We start from the raw sequence: 27,814 nt of genomic DNA, 5'->3' as shown, positions 1-27,814 counted from the left end.
GCTTCTCATTTTCTTATTCAGAAATCAGTTTATGTGTGTTTTCTGTTTCTTTGAAGTTGCTTTTAGCAATCTTCCCTCAAAATCCTTCAGATTAAATTTATTTGTGTAGAATTAAGAAAATAGTGTTATAATGTTTTCAAGCAAAAAAAAAAAAAAAAAAAAAAAAAAAAAAAAAAAAAAAAAAAAAAAAAAAAAAAAAAAAAAAAAAAAAAAAAAAAAAAAAAAAAAAAAAAAAAAAAAAAAAAAAAAAAAAAAAAAAAAAAAAAAAAAAAAAAAAAAAAAAAAAAAAAAAAAAAAAAAAAAAAAAAAAAAAAAAAAAAAAAAAAAAAAAAAAAAAAAAAAAAAAAAAAAAAAAAAAAAAAAAAAAAAAAAAAAAAATTATTTTCTATGTCTTTTCATGTATCTTAATAAGATTAAGATTAGTTTATGTTTATTTTTTAAACTTTCCTTCCAGAAAATCAGGTTTGAATCTATATTTTTGTTTACTAGTCTTTATTCATTTTCTTCTTTTATTCTCCATTATTAGTTACATATTTAATTCATCTAATATTATTCTTTTTTAGTCTATGTCTTTGATATGTTTGGAATTACAAGTATACTTTCAGAAGCACTTAATTTGTATCCCATAATTTCCATATATGTTCTTTCTTATTATAGTTATTTTTACCTAGAAATTCTGCCATTTGTTGTGCTTTTTTTTTCTGTGATTTGAGAATTCCTGAAGTAGAAGGTTTTCGTTGTTTCAGTTAATACATTTTCAGATTAAGGTCATTTTTTGTTTTCTGATGTTTTTCACTAATTTTTAATTGTATTTGGTCTATGACTTTAGTTGTCTTTAGCATTATATCTGTACTATTTTACTTTGAGTCCTTTAATGAGATAGCCTTGAAGACTAATATGTAGTCAGTTTTACTAAATATTCTATAGGCACTTGAATTAAATGATACAGCATCAGAATGCAGAGAATGATTTATTAAATATATCAACCTCCTTATTAATTACATAATTCAATCATTCACATTTTCAAATACTTTATCTATCATGGACTGAAATTTGTGAGCTATAACCCTTTACCATTCTGTTTATAGACATAGCTCTTTGTATATATTGTGATTTCTTCTTTGTGAATGTTGGTGAATAACGTGCAACAGAGAGATTCATACTCACAGTGAATGGCTCACTTTAGGATTGTAAAGTGCTTTTCTTTTCCTTCTTTTTATTATTTCAGTTTGGATCCCATCATTGTGGGCACTGAAATCATATATCTTAGTTTCCTTTTTATGTATGTGGATTTTTATTATAATCTTATTTTTTTGTTTGTTTTAGATACATCTGGTTTCCTTGTGTGACGTTCTATTTTTGTTTATATATTTTTCTAGTGACTATCTCCATTCTTATAAATTTAGCTAATACTGTGTTATCATCATACAATAAATAGCAGTTAAAATAAAATAGACTGTTTCCATCTCCTCCCATTTCTCTTAAATATTTGTAATTTTTAATTTTTGTTTACTTTTGTGCTCTTGGTAATGCTTACAGATCTCATATTTGACTTTTAGCTCGGACTTATACTTTTTCATTCTTAGTTATTACTAATAATTTTTTTTTTAGCTTATAATTTTATTTTCTTAGGAAAAGAGATATTGTTTGTACACTTTTCAAGGCCTATGTTTACATTCTGATCAATTACCCTGATCCTGATGTTAATCACAGTCAGGGTTTCTGCCTGTCATTACCGATTAGTACTCACAAGTATTTCTTGGAAAGATACATTACTTCCCAAGAAAATATCCTTCATTCCACTCCCCCCCAAGAAATATAATTATTGTTTCTAAATACAGAATTTTATATTGACACCAATTAAAGGTGCTAACTAATATTTAGGTAGATTATTCCATCTGGTCAGAATATTTTTTTAGTTTCATTTTATTTTTAATGACACAATAATTATACATATTTATGAGGTACAGGATACGAATATAAACTATGGACATATGTATACAATGTGTAATAATCAAACTAAGGTAATTAGCATATTGCAATGTTCAAGGGTTTTGGCTATAATCTCCATACTTGAAAGACAATGTGGGTGGATATAACACCTTTGGCTGAATTTATTTTCTTGAGTATCCAAAGTCCACAGATGTTTAAAAATAATTTCCCATGCAAATATTTCACTGACTGCTTCCCATCTTTGAAAAGTTGGTTCTTTTTAATCTCTAAATTCATAACAATTTAAGCAAACCTATATTATTAACAGTTAGTATGGGCTGACATCTTGTATTATAACAATATATCATGTCTACTCAGTTTTCCCTAAGAGAAAGAATATTATCTAGTTCATTTCATAGTTCATGTATCTAAAATAATTCCTAGTGCATGGAATTTGATTAATAGCTCTTTCTCCATCTCAAATACAGCTGTTTTCAGAGTACAAAAAGGTACTATTACATGGTTTAGATTTGATAGATAAAAAGTTTAATATTATTTTTGAAATATAATAACACTGCCCTATGCCCTAAACAATTAACATATGTTAATTTATTTAATCTTCACAACACCTCTGTGAGGTGTAATTGTTCCCATATACAAATGAGGAAACTAAGGCATAGGAAAGTTAAGAAACTCCTTATGGACAATAGTCTGTAAGTGATATATCTGGGATTTAAACTCAGGCAGAAAAAGTGTATAAGTTGTTCCTTAACCACTGTGCTATCCTGGTGGAAATCTAAACAGCAAATAAGTAGTGTAATACAATGTTTCATTTTGATTATAAAGATAAACAAAATGTTTAGTGGAATATAATATCCTCACCATTAAAAGATACCTTCATCATCATCTTTTCAAAGTATTTAAGTTAAAAATGAACTGAGAAGTTTACTAAATCTAACTCCTAGAACTCTGAGTACCTTTGTAATTTCTTTAATTCACAGATGGCATAAGCTAAGAAACTAAAATGCTGTTGATAAAATTGTTTATCTTCTCAGCCCTTGCTAGAAGTGTTTATTCTGGCATAATTTTTACTTCCCCAGGCAATTGGGCTTCTCTTACTTTTCTTTAGCTACTGCTCAATATCCTAATTTAACAGCTCACTATCAATGAGTTGACACTGATTTCCATTTTAAATTTTAGTTTCTTAATTTCATCCTGTAACTCCTACTAATTACTTTTACATATCATTGCTCTTTCTAACTTATAAAGTAGTACTTTCTCCTCTAACATTAATCCATTTCATATTACTGTAGTTAGTTATCGTTTTCCCATCACTCATTTTCCAGCCAGATTTACATATTCAGGACTTCTTAATGGTTTCTCATTAATCACTTCTATTATTCCTTAAATCACCCTATTATATTCTTCTCTGGAACTATATAATGATTATAAATACAAGGATATTGAAATACTGTTTAGCCAAGTTGCCGTATGAGTCAATTATTCTTCGAGTTCAGAGAGGTTCTAAAATTCTATTCTCCTAAGCAATGAGAGAAGAGACTATTTATGACCTCTTCTTTTGATTTCTATACTTCCTATACTGCACCAGCATCCAGATTTTAGTTACAAGAGCGGGTAGATAGGGTCAATATCAACATTTTCATACATAAAATTGTCATTTTAATCATTAAATAAAATGGCCTAGACCGGGAATAGTGACTGACATTATTATTATCTTTTTGTTTTCAGGAAAAGTATTTAACTTATATTATGGTATTTTGTTAAAACACAGGAAAAATTGTATGAATTTAAGAACTGTTTCTCCCGCTAGGCTTTTGTATTATGATATGCTTTGTGGCCCTTGTCAGAGGTTTGGCCTGGATGATGGACAGTCTGTGGAAACCAGAGTATATGCATAACCTTTCTCATCATATATTTCTCTATACAGAAGAAAGTAATTCTTATTCATTGTGTGTAATTCTAAGGACATTGATACAAACAAATATTACATGTTTGCTTTCTGTCATTTGAACACTGGAAAAATAAATGCAAAGTTCTTTCATTTCAAATAGCTTAAGTATACATTATATTATATTGAAAGTATGCTTATTATTATTTATATATAATTATACATAAGCTCATATGTGTGTATATGTATATCTATGTGTTTTTGTGCATATGTGTGCATGTATATGTGTATATATCAGTATATATCACATAAATAAAATAATTAAATATATCCACACATATACAAACTTACCAACAGCCCATGCATCTATATAGCTTAATTTATCAAGATGTTTCATCAGATCATTAGTTTCCAAATACTGCACTGAACTGTATTTTAGGAATCAATTAACTTTCAATGTAGTTTCAAACGATTTATTACTCTAGGCCTATCATTATGCCTATAGATGAACAGCATGAAAAACAATTTGCCCAATAGCATTTCTGTGTCAAAGTTATCCGAAATATAGTAATAGATTTTACTGAATTGAAACTTGGATTCCTCTCTCTGTTGGCTGTGGCTGAAAAGAATAACTTTTCAGACTTTAGAACCTTATAAGAATATAAAGCAGAAACTTAGTTGAGTTTTTTTTTTGATAATGAAATCCCTAAGCAATGTTCATATTTTGTAAGCAGTTCATTAGAATTAGACATCTATTGTTTCTTATTTACAATGTGTGATCATGTGTTTGCCCGTGTGTGATTATTCACAATGGGTTGGGATGACTCATTTATTACTCTTTGTGTTCAAAGTCTAAAAATGTTAAAATCTGTTAGTAAACAACATTCGATCCTTATTCTGTTACTAAATGCAAGTCAAAGGAATGACAATGTAATCCTCAATAAACACAATCCACTAAAAGACCAGAAATATAGTATGTAGAATAAATCTAGTATGGTTGTAGCTGAACGTATTTCATGTTTTTATCTTATAATTTACTTAAACTTTTAAAAACAAACTTATAACTTTTAGTGTTTACTCTTAAGACCCATCTCAAATCATGTGTTAAATACAAAGGGTTTAATAATCTTTTACTCATGGTGGGGTATGGAAATCTTAAAAATACATAGTACTTGGTTATGAACATGCTTTATGTCTCCTACAGGCAGGGACAGATTTGTAGCACACATAGATACACACTCAGGAAAATTATCAGTACATTCAGAGTAAATTAATTTTTGAAAAGTCTTATCCTATCAGAAGCAACAACTTTAAGAAGAAAATAAAACTGATAGGTTTTCTACATTGAGAAATTATAGAAATGCATATTTTGATAAGTGAAACCGAAAAGATAATCAAAAATGTGTTTATGACTGAAATATACCTGAAAATGTTGTACTACAAATATGATATTTAATGTAAACTTAAAAAAATTCTTCTCTTGAAGAAGCAGGAAGGGGAAGTTGATTGTCAAGAAACATGAAGACAGTATGTATGTTGTGTTGTAATATACACACGGTATTTCATTCTTAGTTTGCTTCTAGTTAAATCAAATAACATGAAATAAAGACAGCAGCAAAATCATCACATGGATTGGTCTGGAAGTATAATTAAAAACTGGTGCAAAATAGGAAGAAAAGAAGACAAAGAAAAAGAAGCTATTGAGGTAGTATTAGATAGTAGTCATTATTGAGGTAGTAGTAATTATTAGCCAGACATAGCTTAGAGCACAATATTCATCTCATTTCATGTTTTCCATAATCACCCTGGAAAATGCTTAAATAAGAAAACTGAAGCTTCAAAGGTTGAGACAATGTCATATATCTCCTAAATGACAAGACCCAGATTTAGATTTCATTTTACAGTAAGGTTATATCTTCAAACACCCTTTGTTGACTTGAAAGACGAGTTTAAAATTTTTTGGCTTAACTTAATTTGCATTGTATTTACAGTTGAATTAGTTAGAAGGAAATGACAAAACAACAGTATTTGCTGAAAATCAGAAAGCCAAATAGAACCAGAAACCTAAAGAAAACAATATTTGGATCCACTTCTGTAAAGTGTGCAAATAGGAGCCATATAAGAAGAGACTTTGAGAAAGGCTGCTAAGGAGAAGCACATCCCTAGCTATAAGAGGTTTATGTCAGAGGAAAGAGAGTACATCCAATTGCATTCATCCTTATCTTTTTCCCCTTTTCCACCCAGCCAGGCTTCATTAAACAATGAATGAAAGTTATCAAAGTGTATTTACAATGTACCACACCATGCACCAGTGAATTCAACTTGGCAATTTTCTGATTCCTTTGAATGATATGGACAGGAACGTGCAGACAGTCCTGCTGGCGGATTTATAGAGCAGTGCTGATTTCGATCTGTGAGGAGATTAGCTGTTCTGCCTAGCTGGCTAAAGTGAACTGCCTTAGAGATTAAATAAGGAACAGCTTTTTAAGAACTGTTTTATCTTTTTTTTTCTGCCATCTGAATGAGTATCTCTTGAAGGTTAAAATCCACTGAGGTATATAGGTTTTAAAAATTGCAATTATTTATGCCCTAAAATATACAGCAATGAAATAACTCTGAGACTGATAATCCTAATCAGAAGGATCAAAAAAATACATGAATGCAACATGCACGTACCTCAGAGGAAATCTAGACTACATTAAAAAATATGTTCAAGGGAGGCCAGGTGCAGTGGCTCACACCTGTAATCCCAGCAGTTTGGGAGGCGGAAGCTGGCAGATCATTTGGGCTCAGGAGTGAGAGACCTGCCTGGGCAACATGGTGAGGCACCATTTCTACTAAAAATACAAAAAAAAAAAAAAAAAAAAAAAAAAAAAAAAAAAGAAAAAGGAAAAGAAAAAAGAAAAAATAGCCAGGTGTGGTGGTGCTCACCTGTGGTCCCAGCTACCAGGGAGACTGAAGTGGAAAAACCACTTTGGCATTAGGGATGGAGGCGGTGGCAGTGAGTTGAGATCACACTGCACTGCACTCCAGCCTGGGTGACAGAGCAAGACTCTATCTCCAAACAAAGAAACAAAAAATTACATTCAAGGAAAAAAGTGAAAGACAATTTGAACTTATTAAATGTCAAGAATATTTTTAGTACATCATCACTTACCATTTTCAGAATTGAAACAATTCTGATCTCAAAAATAGGCATTGTGTATGTACCAAATAGAATGAACTATTAATATTAAATTAATTAAATATATGCACACACATTAACATAAATATTTTACCTTTGTTTTTCAGACCTCTAGTTAATTGTAGCCACATAAGGTGGTAAGATATGCGCATTGTCCTTAATTCTACAACTGATAGTTATACTTCAGATTATGTGTGTAATCAAACCATGCACTGTTACTTTCACTTTTTGCAAATATGAAGTTGTTTTCTATTTTATAAAGACAATAGGACTTAATACACAGGAACGCCACCACTGCACCTACACACATCCTCGCTACATCATTGCAAACTTACCCGCAGTCATTTGCTTCTACCTCTTGTCCTATGGTAACCTCAGAGAAGGAGGCATACTATCCTAGGTTGTTTCTTTGCACTTGTGATTTGGATTCTATTGAGGCTCATCTCTATCCACAATGAATCTTTTAAAATTACTTACCCTCTCTTCAGTATCCCTAGACTACATCAGTATCCTTGTCGTCTTGTCTGTATTGAGCTTTTTATCCCTGTGCATAGAAACACTCTCGTCTCCCAACTTAAAATTAAAACATTTATTTCATTATGTTCTTGTTTATTTGTTTTATAATCTTTCTCCAACACAAAGGTATGAACCTTCTCCAAGAAGACAGTGTTTTTCTATTTTTTTCCTCCCATATTTTTGCTTCCCATTCTCTCTCCACCACATCACAATTAGTTTCTCTCTCCATTGTATCAAAGAATAATCATGTATCTTCCATCTGAATATATAACATGAGTAAGTGTTCAGACTCTGAAGACAGATATTCCAGTTGAGTTTTCTGTCGACTTTCTATTTGGGCACTATTTTTATCACTTTGTGATTCAGTTTCTTTAGCTATAAAGAGGGGATGATAACACTCTCTTTCTCAAAATGTTACAGTAAGAATTAAAAGGACAATTATGGGTATATTAACTCAATGAAGACATTTCAATGTGCTTAAAATCTGTCTTGACACAGAGGAAATACTCTAACAAATATTAGTTGCTGCTACTATTTTTTTCCTCTTAAAGGCATTTTATTTTATTTTTTTATTTCCAACTTTTATTTTAAGTTCGGTGGCACATGTGCAGGATATACAGGTTTGTTACATAGGTAAACATGTGCCATGGTGGTCTGCTGCACAGATCAACCCATCACCTATGTATTAATCCCAGCATCCCTTATCTATACTTGCTGACCTTCTCCCTTCTCCCACCCCCGACTCCTATAGGCCCCAGTGTGTGTTGTTCCCCTCACGCGTCCATGTATTGTCATCATTTAGCTCCCACTTATAAGTCAGAGCATGTCGTATTTGGTTTTCTGTTCCCGCATTAGTTTGCCTAACTAATGGCCTTCAGCTCTCTCTACGTCCCCACAAAGGACACTAATCTTGTTCCTTTTCATTGTTGCATAGTATTGCATGGTATGTATGTGCCATATTATCTTCACCTAGTCTATCATTGATGGACATTTAGGTTGATTCCATGTCTTGCAACAAACATAGATGTGTATGTGTCTTTATAATAGAATGAATTATATTCCTTTGGGTATATACCCAGTAATGGGATTGCTGGATCAAAAGGTATTGCTGCCTCTAGGTCTTTGAGGAATTGCCACACTGTCTTCCGGAATGGTTGAACTAATTTACACTTCTACCAACAGTGTAAAAGCGTTCCTTTTTCTACACAACCTCATCATCATCTGTTGTTTTTTGACTTTTTAATAAAAGCCATTCTGACTACTGTAAGATGGTATCACATTGTGGTTTAGATTTGCATTTCTCTAATGATCAGTGATATTGAGCTTTTTTTCATGTTTGCTGGCTGCATAACTGTCATCTTTTGGGAAGTGTCTGTCTGTTCATGTCCTTTGCCCACTTTTTAATAAAGCTGTTTTATTTCTTGAAAATATATTTAAGATACTTATAGATGCTGGATATCAGAGCTTTGTCAGATGCATAGATTACACAAATCTTCTCCCATTCTGTAGGTTGTCTGTTTAACCTGTTGATAGTTTCAGAAGCTATTTAGTTTAATTATTAGGTTGGTTCAAAAGTAATTGTGATTTTGCTACTAAAAGCAATGTGAAAACCCGCAATTACTTTTGCACCAACCTAACAGACCTTCTTTGTCAGTGTTTGCTTTTGCTGCAGTTGCTTTAGGCCTCTTTGTCATGATATCTTTGCCTGTGCCTATGTCCTGAAAGGTATTGCCTAGGTTTTTCTTCTAGAATTTTTATAGTTTTGGGTTTTACATTTAAGTCTTTAATGCATATTGAATTGATTTTTGTATGTAGTATAAGGAAGGAGGTCAGTTTCAATTTTCTGCATATGGCTAGCCAGTTGTCCCAGCACAATTTATTAAATAGGGTATCCTTTCTCCATTGCTTGTTTTTGTCAGGTTTGTCAAAGATCAGATGGTGGTAGGTATGCAGTCTTTATGTCTGGATTTTGTATTGTTCTCCATTGGTCTGTGTGTCTTTTTTTTTTTTTTGTACCAGTACCATGTTGTTTTGGTTACTGTAGCACTGTAGTATAGTTTGAAGTCAGATAACATAATGCCTCCAGCTTTCTTTTTGCTTAGGATTGCCTTGGCTACTCAGGCTTTTTGGTTTCATATAAATTTTAAATTATTTTTTTCTAATTCTGTGAAGAATGTTAATGATAGTTTCATGGAAATAGCACTGAATCTATAGATTGCTTTGGGCAGTATGGCCATTTTCATGGTATTGATTCTTCTTATCCATGAGCATGGAATGTTTTTCATTTGTTTTTGTCATCTCTGATTTCTTTGAGCAGTGGTTTGTAGTTCTTCTTGAATAGGTCCTTTGCTTCCCTTGTTAGCCATATTGCTAGGTATTTTACTCTTTTTGTGGTGATTGTGAATGAGAGTTCATTCATGGTTTGTTTCAGAGTTGCCTATTGTTGGTGTATAGGAATGCTAGTGATTTTGCATGTTGATGTTGTATCCTGAGACTTTGCTGAAGTTGCTTATCAGCTTAAGTAGCTTTTGGGCTGAGATGAGGAAGTTTCCTACATATAGGGTTATATCATCTGCAAAAAAATAAAATTTGATTTCCTCTCTTCCTTTCTGAATACATTTATTTTTTTTCTCTTGCTTGATTGCCCTGGCCAGAAGCTTTATAAGTGAAGGAGAAATAAAATCCTTTCCAGACAAATAAATGCTGAGTGAATTCATTACCACCATATCTGCCTTACAAGAGCTTCTGAAGGAAGTATTAAATATGGAAAGGAAAAATTGTTATCAGCCTAAAAAACACACTGAAATACACAGACCAGTGACACTATGAAGCAAACATATAAACAACTGTGCAAAATAACCAGCTAGCATCATGATAACTGGATCAAATACACTCATAACAATACTAACCTTAAATGTAAATAGGCTAAATGCCCCCATAAAAAGACACAGAGTGGCAAGCTGGACAAAGAGCCAAGACCCATTGGTATGCTGTTTTCAAAAGACCCATCTCATGTGCAAAGACACTCATAGGCTCATAAAGGGATGAAGACAAATTTACCAAGCAAATGGAAAACAGGAAAAAGCAGGGTTTGCAATCCTAGTTTCTGACAGAACAGACTTTAAACCAAAAAAATCGAAAAAGACAAAAAGAAGAGCATTACATAATGGTAAAGGGTTCAATTCAACAAGAAGTAACTACACTAAATATATATGGACTCAATACAGGAGCACCCAGATTCATACAGCAAGCTCTCAGAGACCTTCAAAGAGACATAGACTCCCACACAATAATAGTGGGAGACTTAAAACCTCACTGACAATGTGAGACAGATCATCAAGACAGAAAAGTAATAAAGATATTTAGGACCTGAACTCAGTTCTGGCTCCAGAAGATACCTATTTAGTAGATTCTGACAGTTATCTGCAGAACTCTCCACTCCAAAACAACAGAATATACGTTCTCCTCGTTCCCACGTGATGCTTACCCTAAAGTTGATCAAATACAACCTGCTAATGATAATCACCCAGTCAATCGTACTTCCTTTAGCCAAATCCAATTAATTTTTATAATCCAAAATTGTTTTAAATTTTGAGAACAGTTTACTTTTCTGATGACTAGCTACCTCCCGAACAGCATCCCTTGGGAATATTCAATGCCAACATTCTCTCCTATTATTTGAAGATTTCCTCCAAGATTATATTTCCTTCCTTTTCATGCTTGTTTCTTAAAATAAGTGTTCCCTAGTTGTCAGGATTAATATTTTAGAAAAAATTAATCCCGTTTACCTGAATTATTTTAAGCAAAGAAGCTACCCATAAAATGAAAAGCAGGCAATCCTCTTCTCACCTTTGTATCCACATCATCATCCAGTAATTACTCTAATATTTATTGAATGCCAACTCTGTGTCAGAAAAAAATGCTAGATGTTGGGAATGCAGTGATAAGTTAACACACAGCCTTGGCATCATGTTGCTTAATTAAGCAATCAGAAATCTTGACATCAAATTAGATCTAGTCACTTCTTTCTTACATCTCTTCAATGGCTTTCCATTTAGCAAAATTAAACAAGGCCTTGTGTGGTCTTGTACCCACTGACCGCATTCCTCATTCCCTCTACTCTGGATTCAGTCACATTATTTTGATCCCTTAAATGTGCCATGTTTCACTCACCTCAGGCACTTGGTACATTTTCTGTCTTCCTGAAATAGTCATCCTTACAGTCTATACCTAACTTACCCCCAGGCTTCTTTCAATTCTCTCTTTAACTATTATAGAATACCAGAAAGAATTAAATATTCTAGATTTTTCCCCTTTAGCACTATATAACTCTTCTTCATAGAAAACATATTATTGATCTAGGAGTGTATGTGATATTTGATTAATGTCTGTCCACGTCCACAGATTAGAAGCTGTGTGCATGTAGGGGCTGAGTCTGCCTTTGCTCCACACTTACCCTTTTTATTCTTTGCTTAGCTCATGTGGAACATAGCAACTGACACACTGAAGGAACTCAAAATAAATACATTTGTTAAGTAAAGATATGCAAATTGTCTCTTTTCATTATCACCTTGACCTATGTTTGACAATCTGAGAAAAAAAAATTTACAATGAGAAAATATTTTAGGTGAAGACATTGATATTTTATATATATCAGTGGTGACTGTTGTTCTCTAAGTGTTTAAAATCAAGTTATTCTTAGAACTTCCCCAAGGTAGTATTCAACAGACAAGTTAATATTCAATTTTAAATCAATATAAAATTATACTTACTAGAAGAATTAATGAGATATCATACAATCCAAATAGAAAAGTATATGTATACAAGTGGCTAATTAGACAGATGGATAAATAGATAGATAGATAGATGACAGACTCACATCAACATCTACAGTATGTACATTAGAATAAAGTATCTCAGCCTGTTTTCTAAATAGTTCTACTCTAGAATCACCTGGAGTACATTTTAAGATGGCAAATATCTCAGCCTCCTTGGCCATCCTCTCTGGCTATAAAATAATCACCATAGCCTTATTATGATGATGCTTTGATTCTTTGCACTTCATTGAAATTACTTTTATTTAATTCTTGACTATTATCATTGGGACATTTCAGGAAGATTAGAGTAGAGACAAAACAAACAAAGATGGAGAGAAACATTGTTAGTGTAGTCTACATCAGATCTTCCCACCTTAGCAAAATATATTTTCTGAAGGAAAGATCTAAACAGTTGACAAACAATAATTAAAATGTAATTATATCACAAAGTGACACTATTTTATCATTTTAATGGCCTGACAGCATGAATTATTCATACCTCTGCCAAATTTCCATTCAGGAAAAGATGAGTGAGTTGCCTGAATCACAAAAAGTATGTTCTTTTTACCTTCTTTAAAGAAAGGATTCCTTCTCTGGTCTCTTTGTCAGTGGAGATTGAGAATATCCCCATGCCATCACCATTTATGATGGAGTAGGTCATGTCAGCATTTGAGCCAGTATCGGCATCATTTGCCTTGATTTTCCCAACAGCTGAACCAACTTGAGCTGACTCAGGAACATATAGCTGATAATGTTCTGGAAGACATTTCATATTAAATGTATTTAAATACAATGTTCATGAAATAATCTTACAAGAAAAAGACAAATATTTAGAGCACTAATTCAAATGACCGTTATATTAGGTAATGCATCAAATGGACTTTTTTAGATTTTAAAAGTAGACTATTTAGTAATTAAATACTAGATTTATATAAACTTTAAAAGGTATGTAAAACACTTTGCATGAAAAGATTTATATATTTGAATATGAAATATTTTATTAGCTCTAAACCCTTAAATTACAAACATTAGAGGAGAGTCAAGTTTTCCTTCTGATTCTGAACCAAAACTGAATTAGTCAAGTATTAGTGTAATCCCAATTTATTCTTCCCCGCATTGTAACATGTGACGTTCAAATACAAAAGTGTGGAAATAAAAAGTGTGGAAATGTAGAATTCAACAGAAAAACAAGATAAAATGCATAGCCTATTTGTGAATATAGATAATTATTTTTATCAAGTATAGTGAGATATAGAGTCATGTCAGAGAAAGTGAAAGTATTTATATATTTCTTTAGCATAAATTCCCTATCAGCTTCTAAAAAGGATTTGAGGTGGCTTCATAATGAAGTTTTAAATAATATAAAGTTATTAAAATTTTAAAAAATCGATTACAGAGTTGAAGTATGAGAAAGTAAATGTCTATGTAAAAGTAAACAGCATTTGTGAATTAGCATTAATTTTGACACTTAATATTTTAGGTGAAGACACTGATATTTTATATATGCCAGTGGTGATTATTGTTCTCTAAGTGTTTAAAACCAATTTATTCTTAGAACTCTGCTGAGGATTCAACAGACAAGTTAATATTCAATTTTAAATCAATATAAAATTATAATTACTAGAAGAAGAATTAATGTGATTTCATGCAATCCAAATAAAAAACTATATGTACACAAGTAGCTAGACAGATGGATAGATCGACAGATAGATAGATTAGATAGATAGCTAACAATTTTAAAGCACTGTTAATTTTATACTCTCATTGTCTAATAGGTACAAATATCATTTTTCCAAAGTTTGTCCTGATATTAAATGTCAAATGGAACCGTTTCTATAGTGCTTATATTAAGAAGCATAATGAACATGTTTTTAACAATTGTTTTATTCACAAGTTAAAAAAGCTTATTAGAGCAATTTATTATAGAAAATTCAAAACATTATAAACAACAGAAGCCCAGGAATCTTGAATTAAAATGTAATTTAACAAAATAATTTCCACAAGATTAAATTAATAGTGATTCAATGCTATACAAGGATATAGTTAGACTATATGGGTAAGTGAATGCACAATCTCTACAAAAATAATTTCAGTGAGACAATCATTTGTCATTAGTGGTATGATACTGAAAACAGAAGTCTAATCTAGTGAATGTTGAAAATATATTTTTGTTATTATTGTGATAAGAACACTTAATATGAGATCTATCCTATAAACAAATTTCTACACAACACAGCATTGCTATTCATAGACACAGTGTTTTCCAGCAGATCTCTAGGACTTACTCATTTTGCATTATGATAATTTAATATTTGTTGATTAGCAATTCCTCATTCACCTTCTCTAGTCCCTGGTAACAACCACTCCATTCTTTGATTGTATGAATTTTACTATTTTATATACCTCATCTAATTGAAATCATGCAGTACTATATTTGCCCTTCAGTGACTGGTTGATTTCATTCAGCCTACTGTCCTCAGTATTCATCCATGTTGTTGTATATTGCAAGATCTCTTTTTTTAAGGCTAAATACTATCCCATTGTATGATAAACCACATTTTTCTCTACATTCTCTGTCTATGGACATTTAGATTGTTCCCACATCTTAGCTATTGTGAATACTGCTGCAATACACATAGGAATGCTAACATTTATCTGTAATCCTGATTTCAATTTTTAAAATAAATACTCAGAAGTGTGGTCATTAGGTCATGCAGTAATTTTACTTTTAACTTATGAGGGATCTTTATACTATATTCTGTAGATGCTACGCAAGTTCACATTTCTACCAACAGTGTGCAAGGTTTCAAAGGTCTTCACATCCTCAACAATACTTTTCTGTCATTGGCTTTTTTTCATAAATATCCATCCTGACACGTATGAGGTGTTATCATACTGTAGTTTTGATTTGCATTTCCATGATGACTGGTGACATTGAGAATCTTTATACATACCTATTGTCCATTTGAATGTGTTCTTTAGAGAAACAGCTACTCAGTCTTAGGCCCATTTTTTAATCAGGTTATTGATGTTTTTTTTCCTTCCTTCTTCTTCCCTTTCTCTCTCTCCTCCTCTCTTTCTCTCTCACCTCCATCTCTCCCTCCCCTTCTCCTTTACCCATTTCCCCTCTCCTTCTTCCTCCTCCTTCTCCTTTTCCTTCTTCTTCTCCTTCTTTCTTTTCATTATTGAGTTGTAGGAGTTTTATTTTGGAAATCAGCCTTTTAGCAGACATGGCTTGCAAATATTTTATCCCACTCCATAGGCTGCTTTTCACTCTGTAGATGGTTTCCTTTGCTGCGTTAAAAATTTATAACTTGATATAGTCCCATTTGTCTATTTTTGTTATTATTGCCTGCGATTTGCGGGTCATATCAGATTAAATATTATCAAGACTAATGTCATAAGGCTTTACCCCTATTTTTTTCTTTTAAGAGTTGTGCAGTTTCAGATTTTATGTTTAACTTGTTAATCCAGTTTGAATTGGTGTTTGCGTATGATGTACAAAAAGAAGCCATTTTCATTCTTCTGTATATAGATATTGAGTTTTCACTCCATTGTTTTTTGTTTGTTTGTTTCATTTTGTTTTTTGAGATGGGGTCTCGTACTGGCTGGAGTGCAATGGCACATCTCGGCTCACTGCAACCTCCGCCGCTGGGTTCACACGATTCTCCTGCTTCAACCTCCCGAGTAGCTGTGATTACAGGCGCACACCACCATACATGGCTAATTTTTTGTATTTTTAGTAGAGACAGGGTTTCACTATGTTGACCGGTCTGGTCTCGAACCCCTGACCTTGTGATCTGCCTGCCTCTGCCTTCCAAAGTGCTCAGATTACAGGCGTGAGCCACCTTGCCCGACCCGTTTTTAAAGAGACTATCCTTTTCCTATTGTGTATTCTTAGCAACCTTGTTGAAGATGATTTTACTACCTATGATTTACCACTAAGATGATTTATTTAGAGACTCTACTCTGTTCCACGGGTCTACATATCTGTCTGCATGCCATTACCATACTATTTTAATTACTGCAGCATTTTAAAATATTTTGAAATCAGCAAGTGTGATGCCTCCGGCTTTGTTCTTCTTTTTCAACATTGTTTTGATTCTTCAGAGCCTTTTTCTTTCCACATATATTTTAGAATTGTTCTTTGCTATCTCTGTAAAAAATGTCATTTGGATTTTGATAGGGATTTTACTGTACTTGTAGAGTTAAAATATAGTGTAGACATTTTATGAGAGTGCCACAGATAACATTACACACAGAAAAACTTAGTGCTTTTCCATTAAGATCAGGAACAAAGCAAGGATGCCCACTCTTACCACTTATTTTCAAAATAGTACTGAAAGACATAGCCAGAGCAATTAAGCATGTAAATAAAATAAAAGGGAACTAAATCAGAGTGAAATAAGTAAAACTGTCCTTGTTTGTAGATAATATAATATTACATATATAAAAAATACAGGGTCCACAAAAAACAAAAATTGTTATAACTAATAAAAAAAATCAGTAATGTTGCAGACATAAAATCAACATAAAAATTAGTTGCATTTACACATACTAATAAAAATTTTTTGAAAAAAATAGAAAAACAATCCCATTTATAATAGCATTGAAATGAATTCAACTGTGTAAATAAACTAAGGAAGTGAAAGTCTCATGCACTGAAAACTATAAAACATGGATGAAAAATGTAAAAAGACAAAAGGAAGTGAAGGACTTACACACTGTAAACTAGAAAATATGGATGAAAAATATAAAAAAACAAACAAATTGAAAGACATTCAGTGTTCATGGTTTAAAATATTTATTTGAACCGGGTGCAGTGGCTCGATACCAGTTCGAGACCAGCCTGACCAACATGGTAAAACCCCATCTCTACTAAAAATACAAAATTAGCTGGGTGTGGTGGTATGTGCCTGTAATTCCAGCTACTTGGGAGACTGAGGCAGGAGAATCGCTTGCAACTGGGAGGCAGAGGTTGCAGTGAGCCAAGATTGTGCCACTGCACTCCAGCCTGGGTGACAGAGTGAGACTCTGTCTCAAAAAAGAAAAAAATTGATAAACTTCTAAAGACAAAAATGTGTAATTTTAAATGTATATGTATAGATACTAAGGGTTGACACATGTGTTCACGTATGTGTTTGTGTTTACTCAATATTCAAGAAATGTTTTTCTCAGCTCTCTTTCATAAGCATTGGAGAATACACCTGACATAAACTCACAGCAAAGTGAGGAAAACATTAGCTTTTAGTTTAATTAAACTAAATGTCCAAATAAAGTATGTTCAACCAACATATCTTGTCCTGTGTAAAGCACCCTCTTCTTTTAGACAAATGATCCCTTGACCTTAACCATATGGTTTTATCAAGATCTACCATTACTAAAAGATCTATCTTCCTTGATTCTGTGAATTGACATGGAAAAGCATGAGACTCAAGCGTTTATAGGATCCCTTCTTCCTTCTCACAGTTGATTGGTGAAGGGTAGGCAGCTGTTTCAAACATCTCCAAAAAGAGCATATGTCTCAAAAATGTTGAACTGGAACTAGAAAATAACTTTCATCTATCTTTGGTGGCACAGCTATGAAATACTAAGAAAAGGCTTTTGCCAATGGTCATGTTTCCAAAATTCATGTTGAAAGGTCAAATCTAAGGGCATAAAATCAGCATCAAAGAGAAGCCATGTGATTTGCACTGGCCTTGAAAATATCATGATGTTCCTGAAAAGTCACATCTATAATGGGACACTGTTTTGTTCAACAAAATGTATAGAAATATTACAAAATATTAGTACAAATTCTCTAAAACATTTTGAGACAGAGACTAGGAGTCAATTTTTTTGGATGTTGTGGTCTCCAAGGTCCAACTAAATCAGAATTACCCACAATTACATTAACCTTCAAAAACCTGTCAAGTAGTTAATACCGGGATGGTAACACTAGAAAACCAGAGATGTCTTAGTTAACAGAGATGAATAAATACATTATAGAATTACTATGATGATAGCATTATAAAGAAGGTTGTTTTTACAAAGCAGATTGCAAAAAAAAAAAAACTGTTCAAATGGTTCACAAAAAACTCATGGCCCAGAAAACATTTAGGCTGAGTCTTAAAATATGAATCAGATTCCTGGTACAGGAAGATTATGTTTATGGGGAAAAAAACCCTGATAATTCTTGATACATTTTAAGAATTGCAAGAATAGTAACTTCCCCATTCACTATGTCCCATTAAACAAAATGAAGTACATTCAGATTAATATTTTGCACACTCTCCATTAAGTTGATAATTATAATTTGTTCATTATGAGTCAACTTTTAGTAGGCAGCCTTCAAGATGGCCCTATTTTTTTATGCCTCCTGCTGTTCATGTCCTTGAGTAATCATTTCCTCTTGAATGTTGGCTAGATATAGTGGCTCACTTATGATGAAGTGAGTTCAGCAAAAGTAATCAGATATCTCTTACAAGACTAGGTTACAAAACGACTGTGGTTTCTATCACAGGAACACTTTCTCACTCCCTCTTGTATCACTGACAGTGTTGGCTATATATAGTGGCTCACTTATGATGGAATGAGTTCAGCAAAAGTAATAGGATGTCTCTTACAACACTAAATTACAAAAGGACTGTGGCTTCTATCACGGGAACACTTTCTCACTCCCTCTTGTATCACTCTCTGGGGCAAGCTATCTGTCACGTTTTCCTGAAGCCCATAGAGCAAGTGACTGATGCCTGCCAAAAGCCATGTGAGTAAGCTGGAAGCAGAAACCAGCTCCACTTCCACTGAGGTAAGCCTTTGGGCAAGACCTCAGCCCCTGCTGACTTCTACACTGGAATCTCATAAGCATGAACCAAAGGCACTCATCTAAACCATAGCTAGATTCCTGACCTAAAGAAATTGTGAAATAATAAATGTTAGTTGTTTTAATCTGCCAAATTGGAATGCTTTGCAACATAGGCATAGATAAACTATACACACCTTTGCAGTAGTTGCAGGTGATTTGCTAATTCAAATAGATTCTTTTTTTGTTCTTGTCATCCTGGGGCACTGTGAGTTATGTTGAGGAAAATTAAAAAACAAAATAAACAAACAAAACATGATTCTATTACACCCCTATTGCTGATTATTTCTCTTTCTATGACTTTATACTTTGATATATTTCTAACAGAAAAAAAATGAAAAATGTCATGAAACACACATGTGTGCTATTAAATCTTAATGTTCTGGTGTATTTATTTCAGGTCTCATTTTATAAGGTAACATTATTGAAGGCATAGGTGATGCTTCTAAGGCAGCCATTTGCTATAAACAAATTCTCAGCTCATCCTCCCGGAACCATGATCATCCCCTTACTTATCTTAAAAGTGGCGGGCGCCTGTAGTCCCAGCTACTCGGGAGGCTGAGGCAGGAGAATGGCGTAAACCTGGGAGGCAGAGCTTGCAGTGAGCTGAGATCTGGCCACTGCACTCCAGCCTGGGCGACAGAGTGAGACTCTGTCCGCCACCCAAAAAAAAATTAATGTAATGTATTTCTACAAACATATATTCAAATAGTATAGTTATTTAGATTTTAAGTTAATATTCATCTTTTTTTGTATTTTTTATTCAAAATCATAATTTGAGTTGTAAATAAGATGTTGTATATAGTTCTAGTTCATTAATCAGAATGTAGTATTTGTTTTAATAATATGCTACCAGTTATCTAATCTTATGTTTTTCTAATTTAGAAACAGTCAAATGAATTTTACTTTACATATCTCCATGTGCACATGCAGGAGAATTTACTTAGGCTACAGCTATAAAAAAGGCCCTCTCTAGAATTTTAGAACACAGCCCTTACCTGGTTGTATCACTACTTTGCTAACATCTCAGTTTCATTACAGACTTATCTTTCACTTTTTTCTTAAAAGAGAGTATTGTCCGTAACTTGGTACCTCATTTCTATTCCTTATACACACACTCCAGAAAGGTACATTTGTTCCTGTGGTTTCAACATCAACATATAAACTTATGGCTTCCAAATGAATAGTCACATCTACCATATCCTGAGTTTCTGTTAAAATATTCAAATGATGGTCACCTCCAACTTTATGCTGGGCATCTACAGTCTTGTGTCTTTTTAAAAAGAAGTAAATTGAAACTATTTAGAATATTTAAAATGTAGGCCAATGAAAGAATAAATTGTTTAAAGTTTGCAACAAAAGAAGGACATAGGAAACTAAATGAACCAAATATGAAGGTTAAACTTCTTATAACACTCCCTTTTTGCTAATATAAACTATATTGAAAACAAAACAAATAAAAAACAAGAAACGAAAAAACTAAATGATAATTATATTTTTAAAATATCAATTTGACATCAAAATTAACTTCTCTCCTCACTTCTCTAAAATTGTTTATGTCCATGAAACTTACAACTGATAAATAATTATGTTTAGTATTAAAAATTACTCAAGTTGGCTGTATCAAAGGACATTCCACAATGAACAGATGTGTTATCTGTAGTAAACTCTAGCTATTTAAGCCAAATAGAAACAGTAATGGTAATATAATTTTAGAATCTGGTTGTCCAACTTCACAGAATTACTAAAATTTGCAAATAACATGCCAAATTTGTATTTATAAAAAAGGGTTATTTATAACTACACACTAATATGTGACTATTAATGAAAAATTGGAAAAGACAAAATAGAAAAAAGGCAATTTGTTGTTTTATCACTAAAATAATTAAACATACTACTAATAAGGAGAGTCAATAAGCAACCAAAAACTTCCCAAGAAAGAAAAGCCCTGCAACAGATGGGTGTACTGTTTTAATTCTACTAACCATTTAAAGAAGAATTAACACTAATTCTCAAAATCATGCAAAAAGTAAAAAAAATAAGGAAAATTACCTAATTTATTTTATAAGACCAGTATTCTCCTGAAACCAAAAATAGACAAAGACACTGAAAGAATAGAAAATTAAAAACCAATATTCCTTATGAATAGTAATGCAAAAATTATTAATGAAATACTAGTAAACTGATTTCAGCATAATATCAAAGGAATGTACACCATGAGCAATTGGGATTTCTTTTTCCTGGAATGAAAGCTTAGTTCAACATAGGAAAATCAATTAATTTTCATTTCCATTAACAGAATAAAGAAAAACAAATCACAAGGTCATGTCAATTCTACAGAAAAAGCAATTGACAAAATTCAATTCCATTTTATGATTAAAAAAACATAAAATAGAGCTATAAATAAAAGAAACTTCTTCAACATAATAAAAGCCATATGTTAAAATCCCACAACTAATATTAAAATGGTGAAAGATTAAATGCATTTACTGTAAGATCAGGAACAAAAGAGGATGCCTACTTTTGAACTTTTATTCAACATAATACTGGAAATCCTAGCCAGAGTAATAAGGCAAGAAAAAGAAATTAAAAGCATCTGAATAGGGAAGGAAGTAATACAATTATCTCTGTTCACAGATAACATGATCTTACACTTAGAAAGCCGTAGGGATTACACAAATACACACACACACCCACATACACACACACACAAACTTTTAGAACTAATAAAATAATTCAGCAAAGTTACATGACAATGAATAATTGCAAAAGAAAATAAAGCAATTTCATTTATAACAGCATAAAAATGATAAAATATTTAGGAATAAATCTAACAACGTGTGCACTGACAATGACAAAATATTGTGGAAAGAAATTAAAGACATGAATAAATGCAGACTATTACAAGTCAACACTGCAAAACACACACACACACATACACTCCAATCTTTTAAATGGGCAAAGAACTGGAATAGACATCTCTCCAAAGAAGATAAAAAAATTAAAATTAAAAAAAAAGAAGACAATGACTAGTGTTGGTGAGGATGTGGAGAAATTAGAACTCTTGTGCTCTGCTAGTGGAGCAGTGAAATGGTACAGCCATTATGGAGAACAGTATGGAGGCCTCTAAAAAATTAAACATGGCAGGGCATGGTGGCTCATGCCTATAATCCTAGCACTTTGGGAGGCCGAGGCAGGTGGATCATCTGCAGTCAGGAGTTCAAGATCAGCCTGGCCAACATGGTAAAACCCTGTCTCTACTAAAAATACAAAAAATTAGCTGGGCATGGTGGTGGGCACCTGTAATCCCAGTTAATCAGGGGGCTGAGGCAGAACAATCCCTTGAATCCAGGAGGCAGAGGATGTAGTGAGCCGAGATTGCACCATTGCACTCCAGCCTGGTGAAGAAGAGTGTAACTCCATCTCAAAAATAAATAAATAAATAAATAAACATAAAATTACCATATGATCTAGCAATTCCACTTCTGGATATATACTTAAAAGCATTGAAAGTGGGGTGTTAAAGAGATATTTGTACACCCATATTCACAGCCACCTTACCCATGACAGTCAAAAGGTAGAATCACTCCAAACATGCAGCAACAGAGGAACTGATAAAAAGGAATATACACATAAAATAAAATATTAATTATCATTACAAAAGAAATTAAAATTTGATACATCTTACAGCCTGGATGAACCTTGAAACGTTATGTTTACTGAAGTTAGCCAGGCACAGAGAGACAAATATTGCATGATTTCACTTATATAAAGTACCTAGAACAGTAAAATTTGTAGAGACAGAAAGCTGAATAACCAGAGACTCAGGAAAGGGAAAATGGGAAAGTACCCATTAAACAACTGGGTACAAAGTTTTACTTTTGCAAGACGAAAAGAGTTCTGTAGATGAGTAGTACTGTTGGTTGCACAACAATATGAATATACATAGTGTTACTTAAATGCACACATTAGAATTGTTAAAAGGCTAAATATTATTGTATATATTTTTTAACTACAAAAAATAAAATCAAAATGAGAATAATTAGTAATTCAGCTGTTCTTCAGAATGAGAAAAATGAAGAAGAGATACAACAAATGCTGGGAATTTATGATGAAAATCTGACCAAAATCATAAAAAAGTAGAATATGATATTACTACAAAAATATATAATTACCTTCAAAATGCTAGTTTTCCTTGGATTTTCAGTGTGTGAGGCTTAGATTTTCTGAGCTATGAGGTAGAGCAATGTGCATTTTTCAACTTTAGGCACCGAATTGTTTACATTATATCAATACAATCTTTTTTGTATTTCAAATATATGTGAATAATTTATAAATTATATTCTAACTCATTAGAAGTTTTTTTTTCCTTTTTAATTTCTTCAAGTAGTGCTAGAATAATTTATTCTGGTTTTAAGACTACGTAATTTTACACAATTTAGGAATACCGATCTCACTGTGTAATAGCTTTGTATCTGGATGCACCATAATTTTGTATGCCATATGTGATCCTTTCACATAATTTCTTAGACTGCATCATAAAATACTAATGATTATGTAAAGTACATTTAAGGAAGGAAGATATGATGGGAATAATAAAAAGGCATTTGTCTCACTGAGGCTTGTCTCTTTTAATATACTTTTTTTTCCTCCAGAACAGCATTGATTCTAGTTGCTTTTTAAAAGACCTTGTGTCTTTACTACAGTAATTTTGTCAGTTACTTGAATAAGTCATTCCCTATGATTACCCCAAGGCCCTATACTACAAACACTGTAATAAATTTAATCATTACATTTGTTGGAACTATTTACTATTTTATAGTATTTACTTGAGAAAGTGAGATGCTTCTCGGGGAAAACTGACTGACATGAGTGGTTAGAAACTATGATGTCTGACTTACAGTTTGCCTGTCTTTCCTGATAAAATTAATCAGAGAGTTTTTATAATCTCCACTTTAAATGTTTATGCAAATATAGTTTATGCTGAGAATGCTAATTTCAAATTAAAACACACACACACACACACACACACAAAGTATTCTGAGATTTTCCTGCATTTAAGAGACGTATGTTGAATATTGATTATTAAGCATTGTGGTTGGCTCTACGTGCAATGTTTTTTAAAACATAAATCAAGTACATTTACATACTACTGCCATTTGAATGCCATACATAAAAAGGTCAATTTTCCTTTATCAGAATCTTTACTGTTCTCAGAAACATCTTTAAAATTGTTTAACCCAATACATTCTGTTTCTATGTGTCAACATGCACTATAGGAAAGCTGATTATTCTACAGAATGTTTTTTTTTTTTTCTTCCAAGTAATACTATAGTGGAACACTTTGTTTTCTCTAATTCTTAATCATAAATAACACATAAATGCTTGAAGAAAGACTGTTAGAAATTTTAATTGAAACAGTACACTTTTTAAGCATTCTTTGAAGGTATACAAATTGATTGGTAATGCCTAACTATAAGAATCAAATCATTTCCAAGAAATGATTTGATTTCTACCTAAACAAAATATTACGTAAAGGAAAAGGAATTATTCTGTAACTTTGTTATGGTACACAACTACATAGATTAAAAACAAACCATAATACCATTGAAATGTCATGACTAGTACATTTCTAAACAGACAACTCCTTATAATTTCAAAATATTCAACTTTAAAATCAGAATGTAATACTATTATTTATCTATAGCAATTACTTTGTCAGAAAGAATATGATCTACAGGTGTATGTGTCTTATTTAATATAATAATATAAAATAAATTAATTCTCAATTGCCTTTATAAACTAAATACCATGATGTAAGATAAAAATATTGTGTTTTTATGAAGTCTAAATGAAAATAAAATAATAATATTACTCATTTAAAGTTAATTTAATAATTTCAGCTTTATTTTAGAGTTCATCCTTTCAATCTAGCCAAATAGAATATCAAATTGATGCAGAATACATCTAATTATCTTCCATAATCCTTCCATTTAAACTTAAGTGGAATGATCTTTCAAATCTGGATATGATGGAGTGGTATATCTAACTCCGCCATATAAAACAACTATAAAAGCTGCACAGTATACAGAAAATGACTGTTTTAAGGCATTGAAGAGCAATTAATGTAGGGAACTCTGGATGAAGTATGATTCTTGAGAGAAAGAAACCATAACAAAACAAATTTTATATGCAAATACACTGAGGGCGTTTTAAAATATGTAGTGCTAGAGGAAAGAGTCCAAGCAGAAATTGTGGAGCTTTTGGAGGAGGGTTGGAGTTCAGAGCTGGCACAGGGGCTGAGAAATTGAGGACAAAAGCACAGAGAAGAAGAAACCTCAGGTAAGTGAGGAAAAAAACATGCAATTTTTCTTGTGGTAATTGTAGACATACCCACTACTTTGACATGTGTAGAGGCGCTGAGAAACCAAGAGAAAGTATATCTGGAAGGCACAGGCGCTAGGCAGAGATTTCAGCAGCCATGAGGTACTGGGGAGTCAGAAATTGGTAAACACTTGAGACCAGTGGAGAGTAAATGAAGAAAGATCCAGATTTCAGGAATAAGAGCTACTTCTCGGAAGTAAGGGGAGAAATAAAATAAGCTACTGCTAACAGAATCCAACTGATTTAAGTAATCCACACTCTATATGTCTGCAAGAAATAACTCGCTCCTCTTTGAAAGATTGCATAATCATGAACCTCTGCAACTCCTTTATGCAATGTTCAATCAGTAATTCAAAGGCATGATTAAAAATGAGCATTGGCTAAAGCTAAGAAAGAAAAAAATTTTTAAAAAAAGACCCAGGCATGATTATGATATTAGAATTCTACAAAAAAGTTTTGAAATAAGTATGGTTAATATGTTTAAGTAAAGAAAAAGGTGGGGGATTTCAACAGATACTAATAATCTGTATCTATTAAACCCAATAAAAATTTTAGAACAAAAATGTCAATGCTGACGTATATACTTAATAGATTTAATAGATGGGTTTAATTGCTGACCAAAAAGCAGAAGAAAGGATTGGCGTACTAGAACAAAAGGTTAATATAAAATATCCAGGTTAAAGAAGACTGTAAAAAACTGTAGAATAATAATTATTATACAGCAAAGACAGTAATAGATGAATGTTATATAATTGAAATACCTAGCTGACATGCTTTGTAGAACTAGTAGAAGAGAAGTGAGAAAATGAGGTTGAAGAAATACTTGCAAAAATTCTGACCAACAGTTTCTCAAAACTAACAAAAGATAGCTTAAAAAATCTTTACAACAATAAGTCAGATTTTTAAAAAGTAAATACCTAGGTACATTGTAGGTTAAACTTTTGAAAACAAAATACAACAAAGAATATCTTAAGAGAAGAAAGATGCATTAAACTACAATAAACTAATGTACAGTAAAGTAATTCTACAGTTGCTTTTTTCAATGAACAAGATGGTAAACAGCAAATTATGTTAATAATTATTGAAACAAAGAAAATCCTTCAAACTAAAATTCTACTCTGATTGGAAATGCTCTCTACAAATAAAGGCAAAATTGTAAATTTATATAGAAAAGCTGAGAAAACTCATTGCCAGTTGTCCATCACTAAAAATGGGAAAACGTAGTATTTTTAGGAAATTTATAATTCCCTTTAGAAGACAATAATTCTAGAATGAAACACAGAAATTCAAAGAGAAATAAATAGTACCAGGAGGGGTAAATTATTCTTGACTTAAAAAATAATTATTTGCTATATAACACAACAGCAATAATGACAATTTCATATAGGACTGAATATATAAGATGACAAAAATAGAAAAAAAAGCAACAAAGGGTTAATGACATTAAACAGTTTTAAAGTTGTTCTATTTTCAAGCAATGAAATAATTTAAGGTAGAGTGAAATAAATAATATCTATATTGTTTTTTAAATAGAAAAAAGTGTAAAAATGTAAAATTTTAAAAAAGTGAATGGAGGACAAAATTAATGAAATTAAATAATTCAAAGAATGTGAGAGAAGGGAAAAAAGAGAAGAAAAGATTAGACAAATAGCAAATGATATACCTAAATGAAACTATGTCAGTAATTAAGGTAATTATAAGTATAGTAAATCAACAAAAGCAAGAGAAATATAATGTCATTTTAAACTAAACAACAAAAATATTAGCTAATTGGTCACAAGAAACATGTATAAATTAAGAATAAAAAATTAAGAACAATAAAGTTTGAAAGTAAAATTATGGAAAGCATTATAACCTGCAAACCATAACCAAAAAGATATGAAGGAAAAAAAAGAGAACTCTGGAATAGCTATAGGAGACAAATTAGACTTTAAGGTATACAGCATTATTAGAACTATAGAGGTACATTTCACAATAAAACAATTTTAATCAAGAGAAAGATATCAAAGCCTTCAATTTGTGTGCATCCAGTAGCATGGTTTCAAATTGCATCTAAGAAAAATTAGAGGAAAAAAAGAGAAATAGAAACTTCCACTATCATCTTGGAAGCCTTTAACATCTCTCTCAATAACAGACAAGCAAATATTCCATAAGGATATAGAAAATCGGAATGGTACAAGGAATAAACTGGAATGAAATTTACATATATAGAACATTAACCAAGCAGCTGC

The 27,814-nt window shown here is 32.0% G+C and overlaps 1 protein-coding gene and 1 long non-coding RNA gene across 12 annotated transcripts in view; both read right to left on the bottom strand.

Moving 5' to 3' along the window:
* Positions 1-27,814, bottom strand: part of CDH18 (cadherin 18) — a 1,131,397-nt gene that overhangs the window by 109,468 nt on the left and 994,115 nt on the right. For all 11 annotated transcript variants that reach the window (XM_050795521.1, XM_050795518.1, XM_050795525.1 and 8 more), the window contains one exon: positions 12,927-13,114. In XM_050795521.1, the coding sequence (XP_050651478.1) occupies positions 12,927-13,114 (188 nt within the window). The remainder of the gene's footprint in view (positions 1-12,926; positions 13,115-27,814) is intronic.
* LOC126957519 (uncharacterized) lies at positions 291-8,546 on the bottom strand. Its single transcript, XR_007726807.1, has 2 exons — positions 2,074-8,546; positions 291-1,119 (listed from the first exon to the last, which is right to left on the bottom strand). It is a non-coding gene; the product is annotated as an uncharacterized LOC126957519 (long non-coding RNA).

This window comes from Macaca thibetana, chromosome 6 (assembly GCF_024542745.1).
Source record: "Macaca thibetana thibetana isolate TM-01 chromosome 6, ASM2454274v1, whole genome shotgun sequence".
Taxonomy (NCBI): Eukaryota; Metazoa; Chordata; class Mammalia; order Primates; family Cercopithecidae; genus Macaca; species Macaca thibetana.
The sequence above is the reverse complement of the archived record's forward strand: the minus strand, read 5'-3'. Positions and strand labels throughout refer to the sequence as shown.